Source organism: Moschus berezovskii, chromosome 16 (assembly GCF_049115385.1).
Source record: "Moschus berezovskii isolate FMDL1 chromosome 16, NW_MosBer_1.0, whole genome shotgun sequence".
NCBI lineage: Eukaryota > Metazoa > Chordata > Mammalia > Artiodactyla > Moschidae > Moschus > Moschus berezovskii.
The window spans coordinates 691,827-709,147 of record NC_142475.1 but is presented as its reverse complement, the minus strand read 5'-3'; the positions used below and the strand labels follow the sequence as shown (position 1 = coordinate 709,147).

General features: G+C 45.0%; 1 protein-coding gene across 3 annotated transcripts in view; it reads left to right on the top strand.

Annotated features, from left to right (window-relative positions):
• The window catches only part of COL14A1 (collagen type XIV alpha 1 chain), a 228,547-nt gene that overhangs the window by 157,509 nt on the left and 53,717 nt on the right, over positions 1-17,321 (top strand). For all 3 annotated transcript variants that reach the window (XM_055431577.2, XM_055431576.2, XM_055431578.2), the window contains exons 37-40: positions 6,248-6,301; positions 7,696-7,791; positions 8,980-9,033; positions 9,399-9,452. In XM_055431577.2, the coding sequence (XP_055287552.2) occupies positions 6,248-6,301; positions 7,696-7,791; positions 8,980-9,033; positions 9,399-9,452 (258 nt within the window). The remainder of the gene's footprint in view (positions 1-6,247; positions 6,302-7,695; positions 7,792-8,979; positions 9,034-9,398; positions 9,453-17,321) is intronic.

Here is a 17,321-nt window from a genome sequence, read left to right as displayed (position 1 = left end):
GCTTGAGACTTGATTTCTTAGCAGTTGTGCAAGAAAGATGACCTGTGACTAAGCTCTACCAGGGAGAGAGAAGGTGTGCGCGTCGCCCAGGACGTCGCTCTTGAACGGAAACCGAATGGCCTCCTTTGAGCATGTGGTAGTGCAGTCACCGTGACAAGCGATGCTGCAGGGCACAGCGCAGCAATCAGACGGAGGCCCCAAAGGTTTCACGCTGCCTTACGTGACAAAGCTGCCCTGCTACACTGGAGCAGCTCAGGGTTTAATATAAGAGAATAATAATCTCCTACCTTGCTTAAGTGTTACTACTGACCTCCGTAGAAACAGTCAGACACCTTTCCAAACTAATAAACTGGGAGTGCAATGCTAGATTAGCAGTTATTTCCTCTGGACAATTTGTAGGTGCTATTACAGTGTCTTATCACTTATGTTGTTATAGAGAAGTCAGCTGCCAGTTGAATTAACTGTCATTTTTCTGTGAGAAATATTTTCTCCCTTAGTTTCTTTTAAGATTTCTTGTCATTAATGATCAGAAGTTTCACTACAGTATATTTTGATGCTTTTGTTTTGTAGTCTTGGAACATTGAGGGCTTTGTGAATTTGAATACCAAGGTTTCTCATACATTTTGGAGTTTTCTTAGTCATTTTCTCTTTAAATATTCCCTCTCTCTGATCATCTCTATTTTTCTGAAATGCCAACTAGACGTGCATTATACTTTCCAATTGTACTCTCATGTCTTTTTAACCTGGAGGGATTGGGGGTGGGAGGAGAAGGGGACGACAGAGAATGAGATGGCTGGATGGCATCACCGACTCAATGGACATGAGTTTGAGTGAACTCTGGGAGTTGGTGATGGACAGGGAGGTGTGCTGTGGTTCATGGGGTCGCAGAGAGTCGGACATGACTGAGCGACTGAACTGAACTGAACTGAACCTCTAATTTATTTTCTGTTTGTGTTGCCAGGCTTTATTCTGTGTAATATCTTCAAGATTACTTTCTGGTGTACTGTGTGTTTAGCTCTGTTTAATATGCTGCTTAACCTAGGCACTGTGTTTCTGATTGTGATTATCATATTTAGTTTCTCTAGAAGTTATATTTGGTTCCATTTCAAACCTTCTGGTTATTGCTGTAGGCTCTTCTTCTTTTGTAACATTTTCAAAACTTTTTTCTTTGAATATTTTCAATTTGATTTACATTCTTTATCTGGTCATTTCAGTATCTGTGGTGTGTGTGGTCTTGATTCTGCCATTGTTTTGTTGGTAGTTTGATTCGCGCTATGTTCCACATGTCTTTTGTGATCTCCACTCCAGTCCTCTCGCCTGGAAAATCCCACGGATGGAGGAGCCTGGTGGGCTGCAGTCCGTGGGGTCGCTAAGGGTGGGACACGACTGAACGACTTCACTTTCACTTTTCACTTTCATGCATTGGAGAAGGAAACGGCAACCCACTCCAGTGTTCTTGCCGGGAAAATCCCACGGATGGAGGAGCCTGGTGGGCTGCAGTCCATGGGGTTGCTAAGAGTCGGACACGACTGAGCGACTTCACTTTCACTTTTCACTTTCATGCATTGGAGAAGGAAACGGCAACCCACTCCAGTGTTCTTGCCTGGAGAATCCCAGGGACGGCGGAGCCTGGTGGCTGCCATCTATGGGGTTGCACAGAGTCGGACATGACTGAAGCGACTTAGCAGCAGCTGCAGCAGCATATTTGAGTTTGCATTACTTGAAACTTTCTGGGAATATTTTGAGCCCATGTTTGAGCTGTATTTTTTGAGAGACTGTATGTGTCTGCTTCTGTTAATATCCTGGCTGTACAAACCAGCTGAAAACCAGTAAATTCTGGTCCCTCAATTGAATGAGAATCAGTTTCTGGGTAGTATTTCTTAGTGGAGACGTTTACTCCTCCCATAGCTAAAGTGGAAAAAAATCTTGCTTTTCACCTGCTAGTGAGACTTTTTTGTTGTTCTCGCTCACTCAAATTGCCATCTTTGGAGTTCCTCAGCTTTAAAGCACGCGTCATATTCTGCCCGCCCCTGCTCATCATGGAGCCTGGCTCCCTCTTCCCTGTCTTGTGTGGGCTGTGATGCCCGCTCTCCAGAACCTCAGCGCCCCCCCTGCTCCCTCGGGGCAGCCTCAGTGATGCCTGCTGCTCTGGTGTTTTGTTTCTTTTTCATTATGGTACTTAAGGATTCAATTCCTAATTAGAACAGCCTTTATTTTATTTTAAACAGCATTAATAAGCTTTTTTAGCTGGAGGCTTTTCTAGTTTTTTTCATCTGCATGCTGCTGGAACAAGTTATAAAATATTTATGTATGACCTAACAGTCAAACTTTGTAATGAGGAAAGAAGCAGCAGAGATGCGGAAAAGCAGGGTTGAGCTCTGACTTGCGGAGAAAGAAGAAGAGGTAAACTAGAAAAGCTATTGGCATTTTCAAGTATAATAAACTATTTAAGAAACAGTGTTCCAAACAGTGTGGCTTCCAAGGTAGCTCGGTGATAAAGAATCTGCCTGAATGAAGAAGACATAGGCTCCATCCCTGGGTCAGGAAGATCCCCTGGAGAATAAAGAGCAACCCACTCCAGTGTTCTTGCCTGAGAAATCCCATGGACAGAGCAGCCTGGCAGGCTTCTTCCATGGGGTCGCAAAGAGTTGGACATGATTTAGCGATTAAGCAATAAAAGCAACAAATCCCCCAGTGTATGCAATAAGCCCTGTCTGATGATTTAACGTAGTTGCAACTGTTTTCTTATTCAAGAATTTGCCTGGTGATAGGTGCCAATAAAACTCCAGAAAAGCCATAGGATGCCATGGGTGAAAGAACCATATTCCTTTTGCCTAAACTAACCCTTTCTTATTGAAAGGATGAAAGTTCACATCCACAAACATTTGTTGAATTCTTGTCACCCACTCCATGATGAAGGTTAGGTATAAGGTGGAAAATAAGTTAGAAGTATAAAAAGGCTCCTGGATCCTGTAGACCTGGTACCTCAGGTATCTGAGAGCCAAATTGCCACATTTGGACAGAACCTTCAACTAAAAGACAATCATTCAAGATGAACAAGCACAATTAAAGAGGTGTGCCAGAAGGAGGATGCTAACTGGAATGCAGTAGGCTTCTTGCAAGGAACAGAAGATTTGACGAATGCAATGATGTAGATCACTGGGATGCTTGAACATTCATAATTTGCTCAGCAAAAGACCTAGAGGTAGATGGTTCCAAGCAGATGTGGCTGCTCAACAACTTTATCAAGACCCAAGCTTGTTCCAGCTTCCAAATTTGCTTTCTTTAGACTTACGGCTTCTTGATTATATTGGCTCAAACCACTTAATATGCCTATTCCTTGGAGGCTGGGCAAGCAAATCTCTGTCTTTAGAGCAGGAAAAGTAAAATGGAGAAGGAAGTCAGAAAAGATGCATTGATAATTAACCAACAGTGTCTGCCACAGTTGGGAAAAACATTTGCATCATCTATAACAGTTAAGGATGTAGTATCCAAATATATGAAGAATTTCTGCACATTAAAGAGAAGAAGACATGTAATCCAATAGAAAACCGGGTGAAGAATATAAATTGGTAGTTGTATTGAGATAAAATGCAAATAGACAAATGTTATGAAAAGATGCTCAATCATCAGAGTCTTAAGGGAAATAAAAACTAAAATAGGAGCAAGATATTATTTTTACCAGCTTCATAAAAATGTAAAGTTTAAAAATATCAAGTGCTGACTAAAGTTTAGAGAAACAGAGGCTCTCTTCATCAACTGCTAACAGACGAATAAACTGGTGCAGTGTTTTTGGAGTATAGTTTGATAATATATCTGCTTATCTATTACATTTCATTTAAAATTCTCCTCGTTGATATATTAAATATTAAAATTTGTACTTGAATATTAAAATTTGTACTTAGGGCATGTATAACGATGGTGATTGTAGTATTATTTAGACAGTAACAAGTTGTGGGGAAAATACCCTACATTTCCAATAATGAAAGAATGGTTAAACAAATTATCTCATTGTTCAGACAACTATGCAACTCATTTACAGTAAGTTAGATCTATATATCATGTTATGGAAAAACATATTAAGTTAACTCAGAAATATATGAAAAGTGTTGTGCCATATATGTAATCTATATATGTCAAATAATACCACAGACACCACAGGTAATATTTTCTATAGAGATGTGTGCACTTACATAAAGTATAATTTGATTCAGTTCAGCTCAGTCGCTCAGTCGTGTCCAACTCTTTGTGACCCCATGAACCGCAGCACCCCAGCACCCCTGTCCATCACCAACTCCTGGAGTTCACTCAAACTCATCTCCATGGAGTCGGTGATGTCATCCAGCCATCTCATCCTCTGTCGTCCCCTTCTCCTCCCATCTTCAGTCTTTCCCAGCATCAGGGTCTTTTCCAATGAGTCAGTTCTTCCCATCAGGTGGGAAATATGGAATTTCAAAGTATTGGAGTTTCAGCCAAAGTACTGAAGTTTCAGCTTCAGCATCAGTCCTTCCAGTGAATACCCAGGACTGACCTCCTTTAGAATGGACTGGTTGGATCTCCTTGCAGTCCAAGGGACTCTCAAGAGTCTTCTCCAGCACCACAGTTCAAAATCATCAATTCTTCGGCGATCAGCTTTCCTCACAGTCCAACTCTCACATCCATACATGACCACGGGAAAAACCATAGCCTTGACTAGACGGACCTTTGCTGGCAAAGTAATGTCTCTGCTTTTTAATATGCTACTAGGTTGGTCATAACTTTCCTTCCAAGGAGTAAGCGTCTTTTAATTTCATGGCTGCAATCACCATCTGCAGTGATTTCGGAGCCCAGAAAAATAAAGTCAGCCATTGTTTCCAGTTTCCCTATCTATTTGCCACGAAGTGATGGGACTGGATGTCATGATCTTAGTTTTCTGAATGTTGAGCTTTAAGCCAACTTTTTCACTCTCCTCTTTCACTTTCATCAAGAGGCTCTTTAGTTCTTCTTCGCATTCTGCCATAAGGGTGGTGTCATCTGCATATCTGAGGTTATTGATATTTCTCCTGGCAATCTTGAGTCCAGCTTGTGTTTCTTCCAGCCCAGCATTTCTCATGATGTACTCTGCATATAAGTTAAATAATGATTTGATTACTGTATGCTAAAAATCTAGAAGATAAGCATCTGATTGATGCTGGGAGTGAGTGAAAGTGCTTCAGACAAACTGGAGAAGGCTTGACTGTTGACTGATCCAGTCTCTTCCCAAGGGAGGCAAGGGCTGATGGGTCATCAGTGGTCATGGACACAGGGAGGTCAAATGGACTCCCCCAGTGAGAACGCTGTTCCATTTTCAATGCTCTTTTCATCCTTCTACTCCAGTGAAAGCTATCCTCTTAGCCCGGTGCCCATGTGACCCTTCTAACCCTGACTCACGCACCCTCTGAATAAACAGCAAGCCCTTTGCTCACAGTCGGCACTAGGGACAAACTCTAGCTGCGTTTAGGAACATTGTTTATAGTATACTTTCAGGTTTGCCTCACATTCTTGGTAAGTAATATGCTTTTCCATCTGCTATAGTACATAATATTTGCTTTTGAAGTAGATTTAAGTGAAGTAAGAGCCAAGTAAAAAATAGAGTATATTTACATATATGTTATGCACACATATACAAAGAACATGTTTGCAAAGAATGTATATACAATATTTACTGTATTATGTACATATGTGTATAAAGAAAATACTACTAAATGATAGTACAGGTAGTGCATTAATGTGACAGAAATTTTAAGAGGAAAATGCAAATAACTGAAGTTTCAGAAGCACTAAATAGCTTTTTATGATATGAATAGAGAGAACTAAATTGTTACTATTTTATATGCTTTTTACAATTTAATTCAGTCTAATTAAATAATTTACTCTCAAAGCCATGGTATAAGACATGCATATAATTTTAGATTAACAGTATATTTTTTATTATTTGCATTATTAATAGCAGTAATCTTACACATGCAATCAAAAGATCCTGTAGCTTTTTTTTTTTTAATGTAAAGGGATTTAGCATAGAAAGTTTGCTCGAACTCTGAAACCATTAACAAGAAGAGGTGAATCTGGGGGACAGACCTCGGCTGAGGAACATCGTGAACTATCATTACACGATGTGTTGGCCTTTGCACAAAGTAAGATTTACATAATCCATGTCATTAAGGGAAACAAATGCGCTGTATTGCGTTCAGATTTGTCTCTGTGCTAACACTTAACATCTTTCTGCCAGGGGGGCCCGGGACTCCGAGGACCAAAGGGCCAGCGAGGTGACCCTGGCCTAAAGGTAAGGCTCTCTCTCTCATCCCCAGGAATGGTACAGTTTGGAGTTAAGTAATAGTTACCCATGGCAATCTAAAGCTCCTTCTATATTTTTTAAATTTTAAAATGTTTTATACTGGAGTATAGCTGATTAACAATGCTGTGAGAGTTTCGGGTGGACAGCACAGGGACTCAGCCATACATATCCAGGTGTCCATGCTCCCCGAAACTCCCTTCCCATCCAGGCTGCCGCCTAACGCTGTAAAGCTGCTTCCGTTTTTATGCAAGTTGTGTCGAAGCCTTTCCCCTTGTGTGTTTCCATCAGAAGAAGCGCCCTGACTCTGACTAGCTTTCTGGGTCCGAGCGGGAGCGTCGTGGCCCGCGGGCGCGGTCGCCACGCGGTTCTTGCTCTTGCGGTCTTTCCTGTCTGCAAGGAGGATGCGTCTCAGGGGGAGCGGATCCCGGCCCCGCCGCAGGCCTGCGGGTCACTGCCCAGGCTGCAGACGCCTCTCCCGCCTCCCGCCAGCGCTGTCAGACCCTCAGCCCTGTCTTCCAGCCTCACTGCCCACGGCCAGCGAGCGGGGTGCTCAGCCTGCCCGTGACGGGGCCCGTCCCGGCGCGGCACGCGCGCCCCTGGTTCCGGCCGCAGGGGCCGAGGTCCTGACTCTTCACATCTTCCCCAGACTCGCGTCTTCAGGGTGACACCGGTCCCATCACAGCCTCACGCCCGCAGCCGTGGGGCCGCGCAGCCCTCACCGCGCTGCCCCGCGGCGCCCGCCGTCCGCTCGACTTGTGCTCCACGCGGCCGCTCGTGAAATCCGCGGAGGAGAGAAGGCTGCAGCTTGTTCAGTGGACACTCGGCAGCAAGCGGGACACGGAAGGGGCGCGGGCGAGGCCCGGGGAGCCGGGGGGCGCAGGACCGGCGCCGCCTGTGCCGCCGGGTCCGCCTGCGGTCGGCGCGTCTCTCTCGGCTCCGTCTCGCGGCTGCAACGGCACCTCCCGCAAGCGCCGAGCGCGCCCCGGAGAAGACGGTTCCCGGCGACGCCGGGAGGGCCTGTCGTTTGGCCGGACGGTGGGGGCCTCCGCAGGCCAGAGGGTGGTCTTGCCCGTCGAATCTTCCGGATTCGCGATGCAGTGTCGGGGTCTCGTTGCCCACGTCGTCGGCATCGCGTTCTCGTTTATGGGAGCAAGCTGAATTCTGTTGCGGCAGCTGCTGTGCTTACTCTCCTGGCCCGCTGATGACTCTCGGCCTGGGAGGCGAATCCTCTGAGGCTCGGCGTCTCGTTGTCCTACGAGTGTTTTATGTCTGAGGAAAGTTAATGAAATAAGAGATGAATGCGCTCGGCAGGAACATCGGGTGGCAGATATTTCTGGGTACCAGAGGGTCTGACTTACCTTTGGTGTGACCTTGCCTTCCAGGGACCAGATGGCCCTCGGGGTGAAACAGGCCCTCCAGGACCTCAGGGCCCCCCGGGACCCCAGGGACCGAGCGGTCTCTCCATTCAAGGGATGCCTGTGAGTTGTGTGTCAGCGTTTGGATGGGTTTTGTTCTCACTTCCCCGTGAGTTATAGAGAATGAACTTTTGTCTTCCCCCCCAGTAATGATCCACAACCTCTTCCAGCCCCTGCAAGTAAGGACTGGGAAACGAGCATGATGATTGAGAGCTCATTCATAAGCCAGCTTTTCACTCAGTAAAGGGGGCCTTTTACGTTTATGTATGTGCCCAGGGAGTAGGTATAGCCACAGATGAGTTGTCTAGGAAAGAAAGCAGGGCTTGGCACATATGGCTGCTTTCTCTTGTTTGACCGAGTCCCTGGTGGGCACGATGAAACCTGGAATGTGACAGATGCTAGACAACCTACGTTTCTCATTTGGTATTTGAAGTACTCATGCAGCTACAACCACAGAAGCCATTTATTTAGACCTTTATCTCGACAGGCCATCCAAGTGGGCTGCGATGAGCTTAACATTATAGACAGTATGCTCTTTACAGCCACAGGAGCTGTTTCTACCGTCGAAAGCAAATTCAATTCCATTCCCCGATTTTCATTTAACTTGGTAGACGAATCTAGAGTTAAGGAACAAAGCCAGTCCCTGTAATTAGTATTTGTGCCATTATATACATTTTAAAGTACATTTTTAACGTAAACGATTGAAATACATTTTTAGCAAATCTTCCTGTGCATATGATTGTGTGTCCCTAGCTCAGATGTCTTCATTTCCAGAGTCATTTACACAGGAATGAATTATTCTTATTTAACGGGCCAGTTTGTATAATTACAGTTAAAACTAAGAATTCGTTGAGGTCTTGCTCCAGGCCAGGTACTGTGTTTGCTTTTGCCTTTTTATAAGTTTCTAGCCAAAACAAAGCAAAAGTATATAGAGACATAAGTTTTAACAGCTAAGCTATACATAATACTGAAATATTCAAGACTCTGCTCATCTATTTACAGTATAAGCTTAACTAAATCAGAGTGTATGCACTGTGTTTAAACTATCCTGAAATGTAAACATTCTGCTCTGTAAGCATGCTTACATAAGTTGTGTAGCTTATGTGAAACGTGAAATATGCTGTATTTGGATGTTAGTATAAAAAAGCAATTTAATGTTGAAAGTGTTACGAGTCAGCAGAGAAAGAGAAGAGACTGAGGATTCACCGGTTTCCTTCTGTGAACCTGACGCTGTGTCCTTTCGATGTCCAGGGAATGCCAGGTGAAAAAGGAGAAAAAGGAGAGACCGGACTGCCGGGCCCACAGGTACCATTTTTATTTCTTACTCCATTGCTCTCAGTCTGCAGCTTCACCAGGAAAAAAGACCGTCGCTTCTGAAGTCAGCTGTGATCTTGGCAGCGAGCGGTTTCTATGCTGAGGACCCGCAGCCTGTATTCGTTGGCCTCTGGCCCCATCCGAGGGTCCTTGTGACGCTGCCCTGGGTGAGCCCCGCTGGGGGACATCTGCTTTCCTTCCGGTGAACAAGCTCTGGGTGCTGTGTCCTCAGTCAGGAAGGCTTCACCCTTATGGCTCCTGGTTTGTTTGGAGGCCTTGATTTATTCCGGGGAAGCTGGCTGAGAGGGTGGTTGGTTTCCACGATTCTGACATCTTCCTATCCTTGCTCTGTCTAGGGTGTCCCAGGCAGTGTTGGCTCACCAGGACGCGATGGCTCCCCGGGCCAGAGGGTAAGGATTTGCCCAGATTGCCCAGTAGCACAGCACATTTCTCACCAAGTCTCTCTTTGCTGCTGGCAAGCTCTGTGCAAGGAAGTCAAGCCATGTGTTTTGTTTTGTTTTTTCCTTTATTTTCCCCCATCTATCTACATTCCACTAACCCTGCATCTGTCTACCTTAACTGGTGTTCTTCCATATCCACAACTCTCCTCAAAACCTAGAAACTTTCAGCAGACCTCAAATCAGCCACACCTCTTTCTGAATGTTCCCAGAAGCTGAATGCAACTTGCACTGAATTGTGGGCGTTGGTCTAACAGATTTTCCAGTTGTTTCAAATTCTCAAGGAACAAACCTAAAGGAAATCAAGAATCATAAGAACTGGAATTTAGTGATAATGACTATCTGTAATAGTCTCTATTTCTTTAGTACGCATCAGCAATCTGTTCTTGGAACCTGTTCAAGTGGACAGCAATAAAAGCAAGTATAGGGTGGGTGAGGGCTGACTTAACATCTAGAGTTTGTTTGGTCAACCTGTCTTCACTGACCCAGGTTTGAGGGGTTTTGTCCTCAGGGAGTTTAGAGCTTACTGGGGGAAACAGAACCAAAGAAACATACGCTATCGTGGGAGAGTTTACAGAGTCCTACAGGGCACAGGGATAGATAACCAAGCCAGACCTGGATGGTCGGGGAAGGAAGGCTTCCCGGAGGCAGCACCGTATACACTGGTTTTCAACTGAGGGAGAGAAATCAGCCAGATCCCCGAGGACGGGAAAGCTGCTGCAGCAGAGAGAACAGCAGGCACGGCGCATGAGGGGTGCAGTTGACGAGAAGGTGGGGCGCTTCCGCGGCTGCACGTGCTTCAGTGTGGCGGGAGCCGTGCATCGTCTGCATGTGTGTCTGTGTGTGCACACGCCTCGGTGTGGAGAGCCCGCCAAGAGGTGGAGCTGAAAAGGTAAACACAAACTCACTGACATCGTCTGTTCTTCTTTTCAGACCAGGGATTTTGAGCTTTTACAGGAAGGCAATAGAAAGTCATCACGTTTTCAGCAAGAGAGACTGGTCTTCCTCAAAAGGTCACTGGCAGCTGCACAGTTTTTCTTAAGACTGGATTATATTCAGTGGCCTCCACTTAGATCCAGTCCAGTAAAGGACAGCACGTTCAGCGACATTCGCTGATACCGTAGGGGACAGCTAACCCACTAGATTAGCAAATGATTAGCTGGAGGGTGTAATTCTCTACTCAGACCAGGTTGCCTTTAGCTATACTGCTCAAGAATAAGGAAATAAATGTTTCCTACATGGGGTGCAGGTGTGGGAATTTAAATTCCTTCTATGTTGGGGTTTTTTTTTTTTTTTTTGGTTTCACATTCAACTTTCATTTGCTTAAAATCTCAGTTTAGTCTCCATCCATCAAATGGGATTAGTCGGTAAAGCACGTCCAGGTGAATGTATCTAAAAAGAGGCATTCTTGAAAAGTGAGATTTATGTAGATTTCTTGGACATGTGGAAGGAATGTCTAAAAGTATTTATATGTTTTGGCAAAGGGCTTATACTAAGATCCTGTGTGGTTACACACCTAGGTTCCTTCGTGATTCCTGAAACTCTGAAAACAGCAGTTCTAAAGGTTTGGTTCAGTGAATTTCCTTGATTTATCTATGCAAAGTCTAGTCTTGGAAAAATTCTCCCAAAGCAAACATATTGGGTTAGTGTCTAGATCATTTGAGTCTGGAATTCTTTTAAAACCACTCTGCCAACACATATTTTTTATAAATATGTTGCCATTCTTCCAAACATGTTTCATTCTATAGGATAAAAAGTCTTAAGGCCTAATAAAGTGTTAATATATCTGTACATAGATTTTATTTCCCTCTCTCCCTCAATTTGAAGGTAAACCTTTCAGTTCAGTTCAGTTGCTCAGTCATGTCTAACTCTTTGCGACCCCGTGAACCATAGCACACCAGGCCTCCTAGTCCACCACCAGCTCCCGGAGTTTACACAAACTCATGTCCATCGAGTTGGTGACGCCATCCAGCCATCTCATCCTCTGTCGTCCCGTGCTCCTCCTGCCCTCAATCTGTCTCTAATGCCTACTTTGAAAAATTTGTGGATGGGAAGGGAATTGCGTTTTTAAACTGGTTTCCAGAGGACACTCATTCTTTAAACGAGTTAAAGAAAAATTTAACTCATTAAAAATTTAATGTTAAAAAAATTGTGCAAACCCTATCCCAGTTGCTTTAGGAAAGATATTTGAAGGTAATACTATTCCAGTGTACAACTCTCGGGGCATCATCCACACAGAACAATATGTAGTAATATCTTCTGGAATGCCTACTCTGCTTGAGGGAGGAACCACATATATATATTTTCATTATCTTAACATCTTGTTTAATAAGATACTAGTTGAACTCATATCTTAATTTAGTACATGCTGTGTGTCATGTGGGCTGCCCCGGTGGCTCAGTGGTAAAGAATCTGCCTGCAGTGCAGGAGATAGAGAAGACATGGGTTCCATCAGGAAGATCCCCTGGAGAAGGAAATGGTAACCCTCCAGTGTTCTTGCCTGGAGAATCCCATGGACAGAGGGGTCTGGTGGGCTTCGGGCCATGGGGTCTCAGACTCAGGCATGACTTGGCGACTAAAGAGCACCAAACACTGAAGCCACTCATTCAGTCGTGTTCGACTCTTTGCGACCCCGTGAACCGCGGCACGCCAGGCTGCCCTGTCCTTCAGCGTCTCCCCGAGTTTGCTCAGCCTCGTGTCCGTGCATCCTCTTTCATCCCCTTCTCCTCCTGCCTTCGATCTTTCCCAGCCTCCGGGCCTTTTCTAATGAGTCAGCTCTTCGCATCATTACCCTGCCCCGTTTCTTCTGATAGTCAGTGATGGGCTGTCCCTTACTGGTCATCCTTCTTTTAAAAAATCTTTGTCTTATTGAGAGTTAAGGATTCACAGCCCCAAACTGTGATCAATTCCCTGCTTATTAGCTTAGGGAAAGGCCAGCATCCCTCACCTGGAGCCAGGGCCGATGTCACCCTTCCATTTAGTCTGCAAGGAGGGGAGTGTAGCAGAGAACAAAGAGAGGATTAAGCATCTCCTCTTTAAACAGGAAACATGTTTTCTTTCTAAAATTTCTAGCTTATTCTGGCTTTTCCCAAGGGGAATCATGGACTCGTAGAGGAGGCTCATATTGAACCCTGGGCCTCAGGCCATAAGCAAGTCCAGCAGAAGTTGGACTTCTTCACTGAACCAGCCTCAGCCTCTTGCTGGGGAGCCAGGAGAGCTCGGTGTAGGACCCCGTCGTGTAAAGCAGCAGTGCACGAGCAGGCTGAGCAGCCTGGTGGGCGTGGGCGTCGGTTTCCATCCTGCATCATTCCAGCCCAGAGAGCACCCTCGTCCCGTCTCCCTTTCCCACTGTCCGTCTCCCCGCTCCCTTCCGCCTCCTTCCCCCTCTCTGCTTGAGGTCTGTGACCCCAGGGCCCGCCTCGCCGTCTTTAGGCTCCTCTGATGTAGGCTGGACATCTCTGCCCCCACCCTGGACATCCAAGTGGTCCTAAGAGAAACCAGGAAAAACAGGCAAGACATGGATGATAAGTATAAAAACTGAAAAAGAAAGAAAGGAAAAACTACCTTTTTTTCTATTTCTGAGGCTCGCTTATATCCAAGCTGTCTGTCAGCCATTCCAAATAGAAGCTTTAAAAAAATATTTTTTTTCCAGTTCTTACTATGGTTTTATAAAAAGGCAGAGAGACAAGAAATGAAAATGACCGGGAGATGCATATTTTACGGCACCTGGAAGACAGTAGTACTTCCTCCCTTGTACCAAGGGTATACGGTTTAGAATTCCAAGTAAAATAAACTTGGAATGCTTCCCTTACTCCGGGTTACCGCTCCCTGCACCTCCCGTTTCCATGCCATAACCACAGGCTTCCCGTTCCATCTGTAAAAGAGGAAATACCGTTTTAAAGCTCTGCATATGAATTCTGCTGAACTTGTGGTTAGGAGAAGCAGGATGGCCCAGTGGTAAACAGCAGAGACTTGGACAGTTAGCCAGACCTGAGTTTGAACTCGAACCCTGGGACACTGAGCCAGTCACTTAAAGTGCTCAAGGCTCCCTTTCCTCTTCTGAGTGGGAAAAATGATATTTGAGTCCGTAGAGCTGTTGTGGAAATTGATTCAATTAAGGACATGCTAAGTCGCTTCAGTTGTGTCCGACTCTTTGTGACCCCATGGACTACAGATCGCCAGGCTCCTCTGTCCATAGAATTCTCTAGACAAGAATACTGGGGTGGTTTGCCGTGCCCTCCTCCAGGGGATCTTCCTGTCCCAGGAATCGAACCCACAACGCAGGTCTCCTGCATTGGCAGGTGGGTTCTTTACCACTAGTGCCACCTGGGAAGCCCTTCATGTGAGGAATTTCTATGTAAAAATTCAACTCTAGCTGCTATGAGAGTTCACTATTTTCAGTGTAGAGCCAATGAGTCAGGACAATACAGTATTTTATAATGCCTGTCCTTGACATTATTAAGGTAACTTAGAAGATTTTAATGAACTGCAAAAAAAAAAAAAAAGTCTAAAGAAAAAGCAAGTGGCTTCTTATTGTTTAATTTTCTTGGAGTCCATGTTGAAAGGATCCTTGGACCATGTTTCCTTTTTATGTGGTTTTGATGTACGCAAGGACTTCCCTGATAGTTCAGACGGTAAAGAATCTGCCTGCAATGCAGGAGATCTCGGTTCCATCCATGGATTGGGAAGACTCCTTGGAGAAGGGAATGGCTACCCACTCCAGTATTCTTGCCTGGAGAATTCCATGGACAGAGGAGCCTGGCAGACTACGATCCTCATGGAGTTGCAAAGAGTCGGATCCGACTCAGCGACTCCACAAAGGCTGTATTTGTGATGAATATCCCACTTCATCAAAGCGAGTTGTGCTTGCTTAAAATATCCTTGAAGAACTGAACTGGAGTCAGCAATCTGGATATAATTCCTATCATAAATGTCAAGCTCTGATGAGAGATTCATCTAAGGGATATTTTGTTAAATGCTAGTAAGATTCATGATAATTACCCCCTTGAGTATCTTCCTCCTCCAGAAGAGGAGATACAAAAAACCAGCACAAAGCTAGTGGAGGGAGGAGTTGATCTTCTTTTCCGCGGGTCTAGACAGGTTTTATAAAATCCCAGAAAAACATTCTCCAGTCAACCACAGTGATGGCAGTCTACGCAGCTGGGACTTAGCAGATTATTTTAATAAGACGAGCAGCAGTCACTGTTATTGATTATCGGCTGAGTGCAGTGCCCCACAAATGCTGTGTTCTCCAGTCCTCACAGTAACCACAAATGCTGGCCACTGTTACCCTGTTATAGACACAGAATCTGAAGCTCGGAAACTCGAAGTAAGGCAAACAAACCATGCCACCCAGCTAGTGAGCATCGCAGCCAGGCTTCTAACCCACTCGCAGGCTCCAACCCTGCATTCTTTTTCCACAAGATTGTATTAAAGGTTAAAGTGGGTTTTGTTAATATGGGCAACGTTTCCAGTAAAGATATTAACAAGCAGGACTCCATCACCGAAGACGTCTCACCCGCGTTTTGGGGGCAGAAGGGTTACTTTCTTGATGAAGGAGAAACAGAGTTCGCACATGAAGACGATGCTTCTCTGATCACGTGTCACTCTTACTCGGATAGCGGCCCATTTGAGGAGAGAATCGTTACTTAGTGAATCAGTTTCTTGCTATTACTGGCTTTAAAGATGCTCTGCTAGGAGACAGCGTCCGAATGATGTCTGTCTTGCACTGTGATTCCAACGCTGTCCTTTGGGGCCAAGGCAGACATTTGTATGTTTGAGAACGAGCAGTCCCACAACATAAGTGGTCAGGCTTTGTTCTGTGTTTTCTTTGTTTTGTCAATATGCACATTCCTGAGCTTTAGACTCAGAGGTGCAGATACCGTCGGTCTTGGGTGTGACCGAGGAGTGTATAGTTTAAAAATGACTAATGATTCTAATAAACAGCGAGGTTTCAGAATCACTGGATAATACAGTATGTTAAACCTTTTGCACTTCAGAGTAATTTCTTGGGTTGAATATTGCTTTTGTTTTCATTCACTGGAATCACCACTGCAGGTTACTAAAACTATACATGTTTATATATCTATATATAACATTTAAATTTTACATGTCATACATATATAAATTTGTACATTTTAAAAATAGTGTATTGTGTACCTGTATAACATACATATGTATATGTTTGTGTCTGCATGTATGTGAAAATTCCCCAGCGTCACCCCACGTGGAAGCACGCTTAGGGCTCAGGGCTGCTCTCAGTCTCTGACCTGGCCAGTGTTTAAGGGTCCGTGGCTTTTTGCTCCTTGGCCCCTTATCTGGTGGGTGGTCTGAAGCCTCTGCTGCCAGTAGCAGCCTGTTTCGTGTGGCCGACCGCCTCCTGGCCCCGTGCCAGTGCTCTCAGGGTTGAAACTGTGCAGCGGTTTCTTCAGTCCTCATGGCTCGAGTTTATTCCGGTTCAGCAAACATGTCAGATGCCAGTGGCTCACAGGCCCCACGGTACCTGAGGGGGTGTTTGTCAAAGGACCTGCTTGGCCCTGTTCTAGCCAATCACAGTTCGTGTCAGTGGTCCACCATCGCGGTTTCAAAGAGGGTGTGGAGAGTGACTGTCGTACCCGAGTCACTGTCCTGAGGGCCGTTTCTGATAGCTGCTGCTGTTGTTCAGTCGCTATGTGTCCGACTCTTTGGCGAACCCATGACCTGTGGCCCACCAGGCTCCCCTGTCAGTGGGATTTCCCAGGCAAGAACACTGGAGTGGGTTGCCATTTCCTTCTCTGGGGACTCTTCCCAGACCAGAGATCGAAACCCGTCTCCTGCTTGGCAGGCAGATGCTTTACTGCTGAACCACGAGGGAAGCCCCTCTCTGATAACTACATAAACATGAATATTCTAGCCTCTGGCTTTAACTTTAGTTACAACATGCTTTGGGCACATCCGTTTCATCTGTCAGATGCTGTGGACAGAGTACCTTGGAAGTGCAAACTGTTTAAGAGCCTACAAAAAAATTCTTGCCACCTGAAAAAAAGCATATGTGTTTGCTCTAGAGTGTGGAAAAGAAAACTGAAAAAATTAAAATTAATAAATTAGTTATATGTGTATAAAACATTGCACTTTGCTAATTTCAGCCATAGTTAAATTTGGTATTTATTCAAATATCAGTGATTTTGAAAACATATTTTGCAATAGATTTCCTTTTGCTGATAAATCATGGCCAACCATAACTTAATAAGCTGCTCAGAGCCAAATGTTTTCAAAAACAAACTATAAAAAACCTTTCAAGTTTTTATAGCAAAAATTATTTTTAATGTGTGTTGTGGTTGCATATTAATATTGAGGTGGGACTCTCAAAAAGGAGACATGATGGTAGCTGCTCACGTTATTAAGCGCCCCTGTTTGTAGGTGGCGCCCCTGTTTGTAGGTGGCTGATTTTATGTACTTAGAAAAAGCATGTGTCAGTTCAAGTGAATTCTCACACTATGCTTATCATTTAATCTCCTATCCCCTATGATTCATTCTTCATTGCTTAATTAAAGGCTTCTGCCTTTTATGAGGGTGCTTCACCCACAAACACACAGGTACGGAGACGGGCTTCCTGGCGTGAAATGAAGCGTTTCTAGATCTGGAGATGTTTGCAAAGTGCAGACATTTCACATGGCTTTCCTTTTCACCAACTTTATTGCTTTGATGTGAAGAGCTGCTGCCGTCACTTCTCACCCGGGAGAAGGGCGAGGAGAGGCCCCGGAGCCGGCCTGAGCTGAGTGGCCCCTGGCCGGGGAGGGTGGCCCAGCCTCCTGGGGCCCTTGACCTGAACCCCTCTTCTGG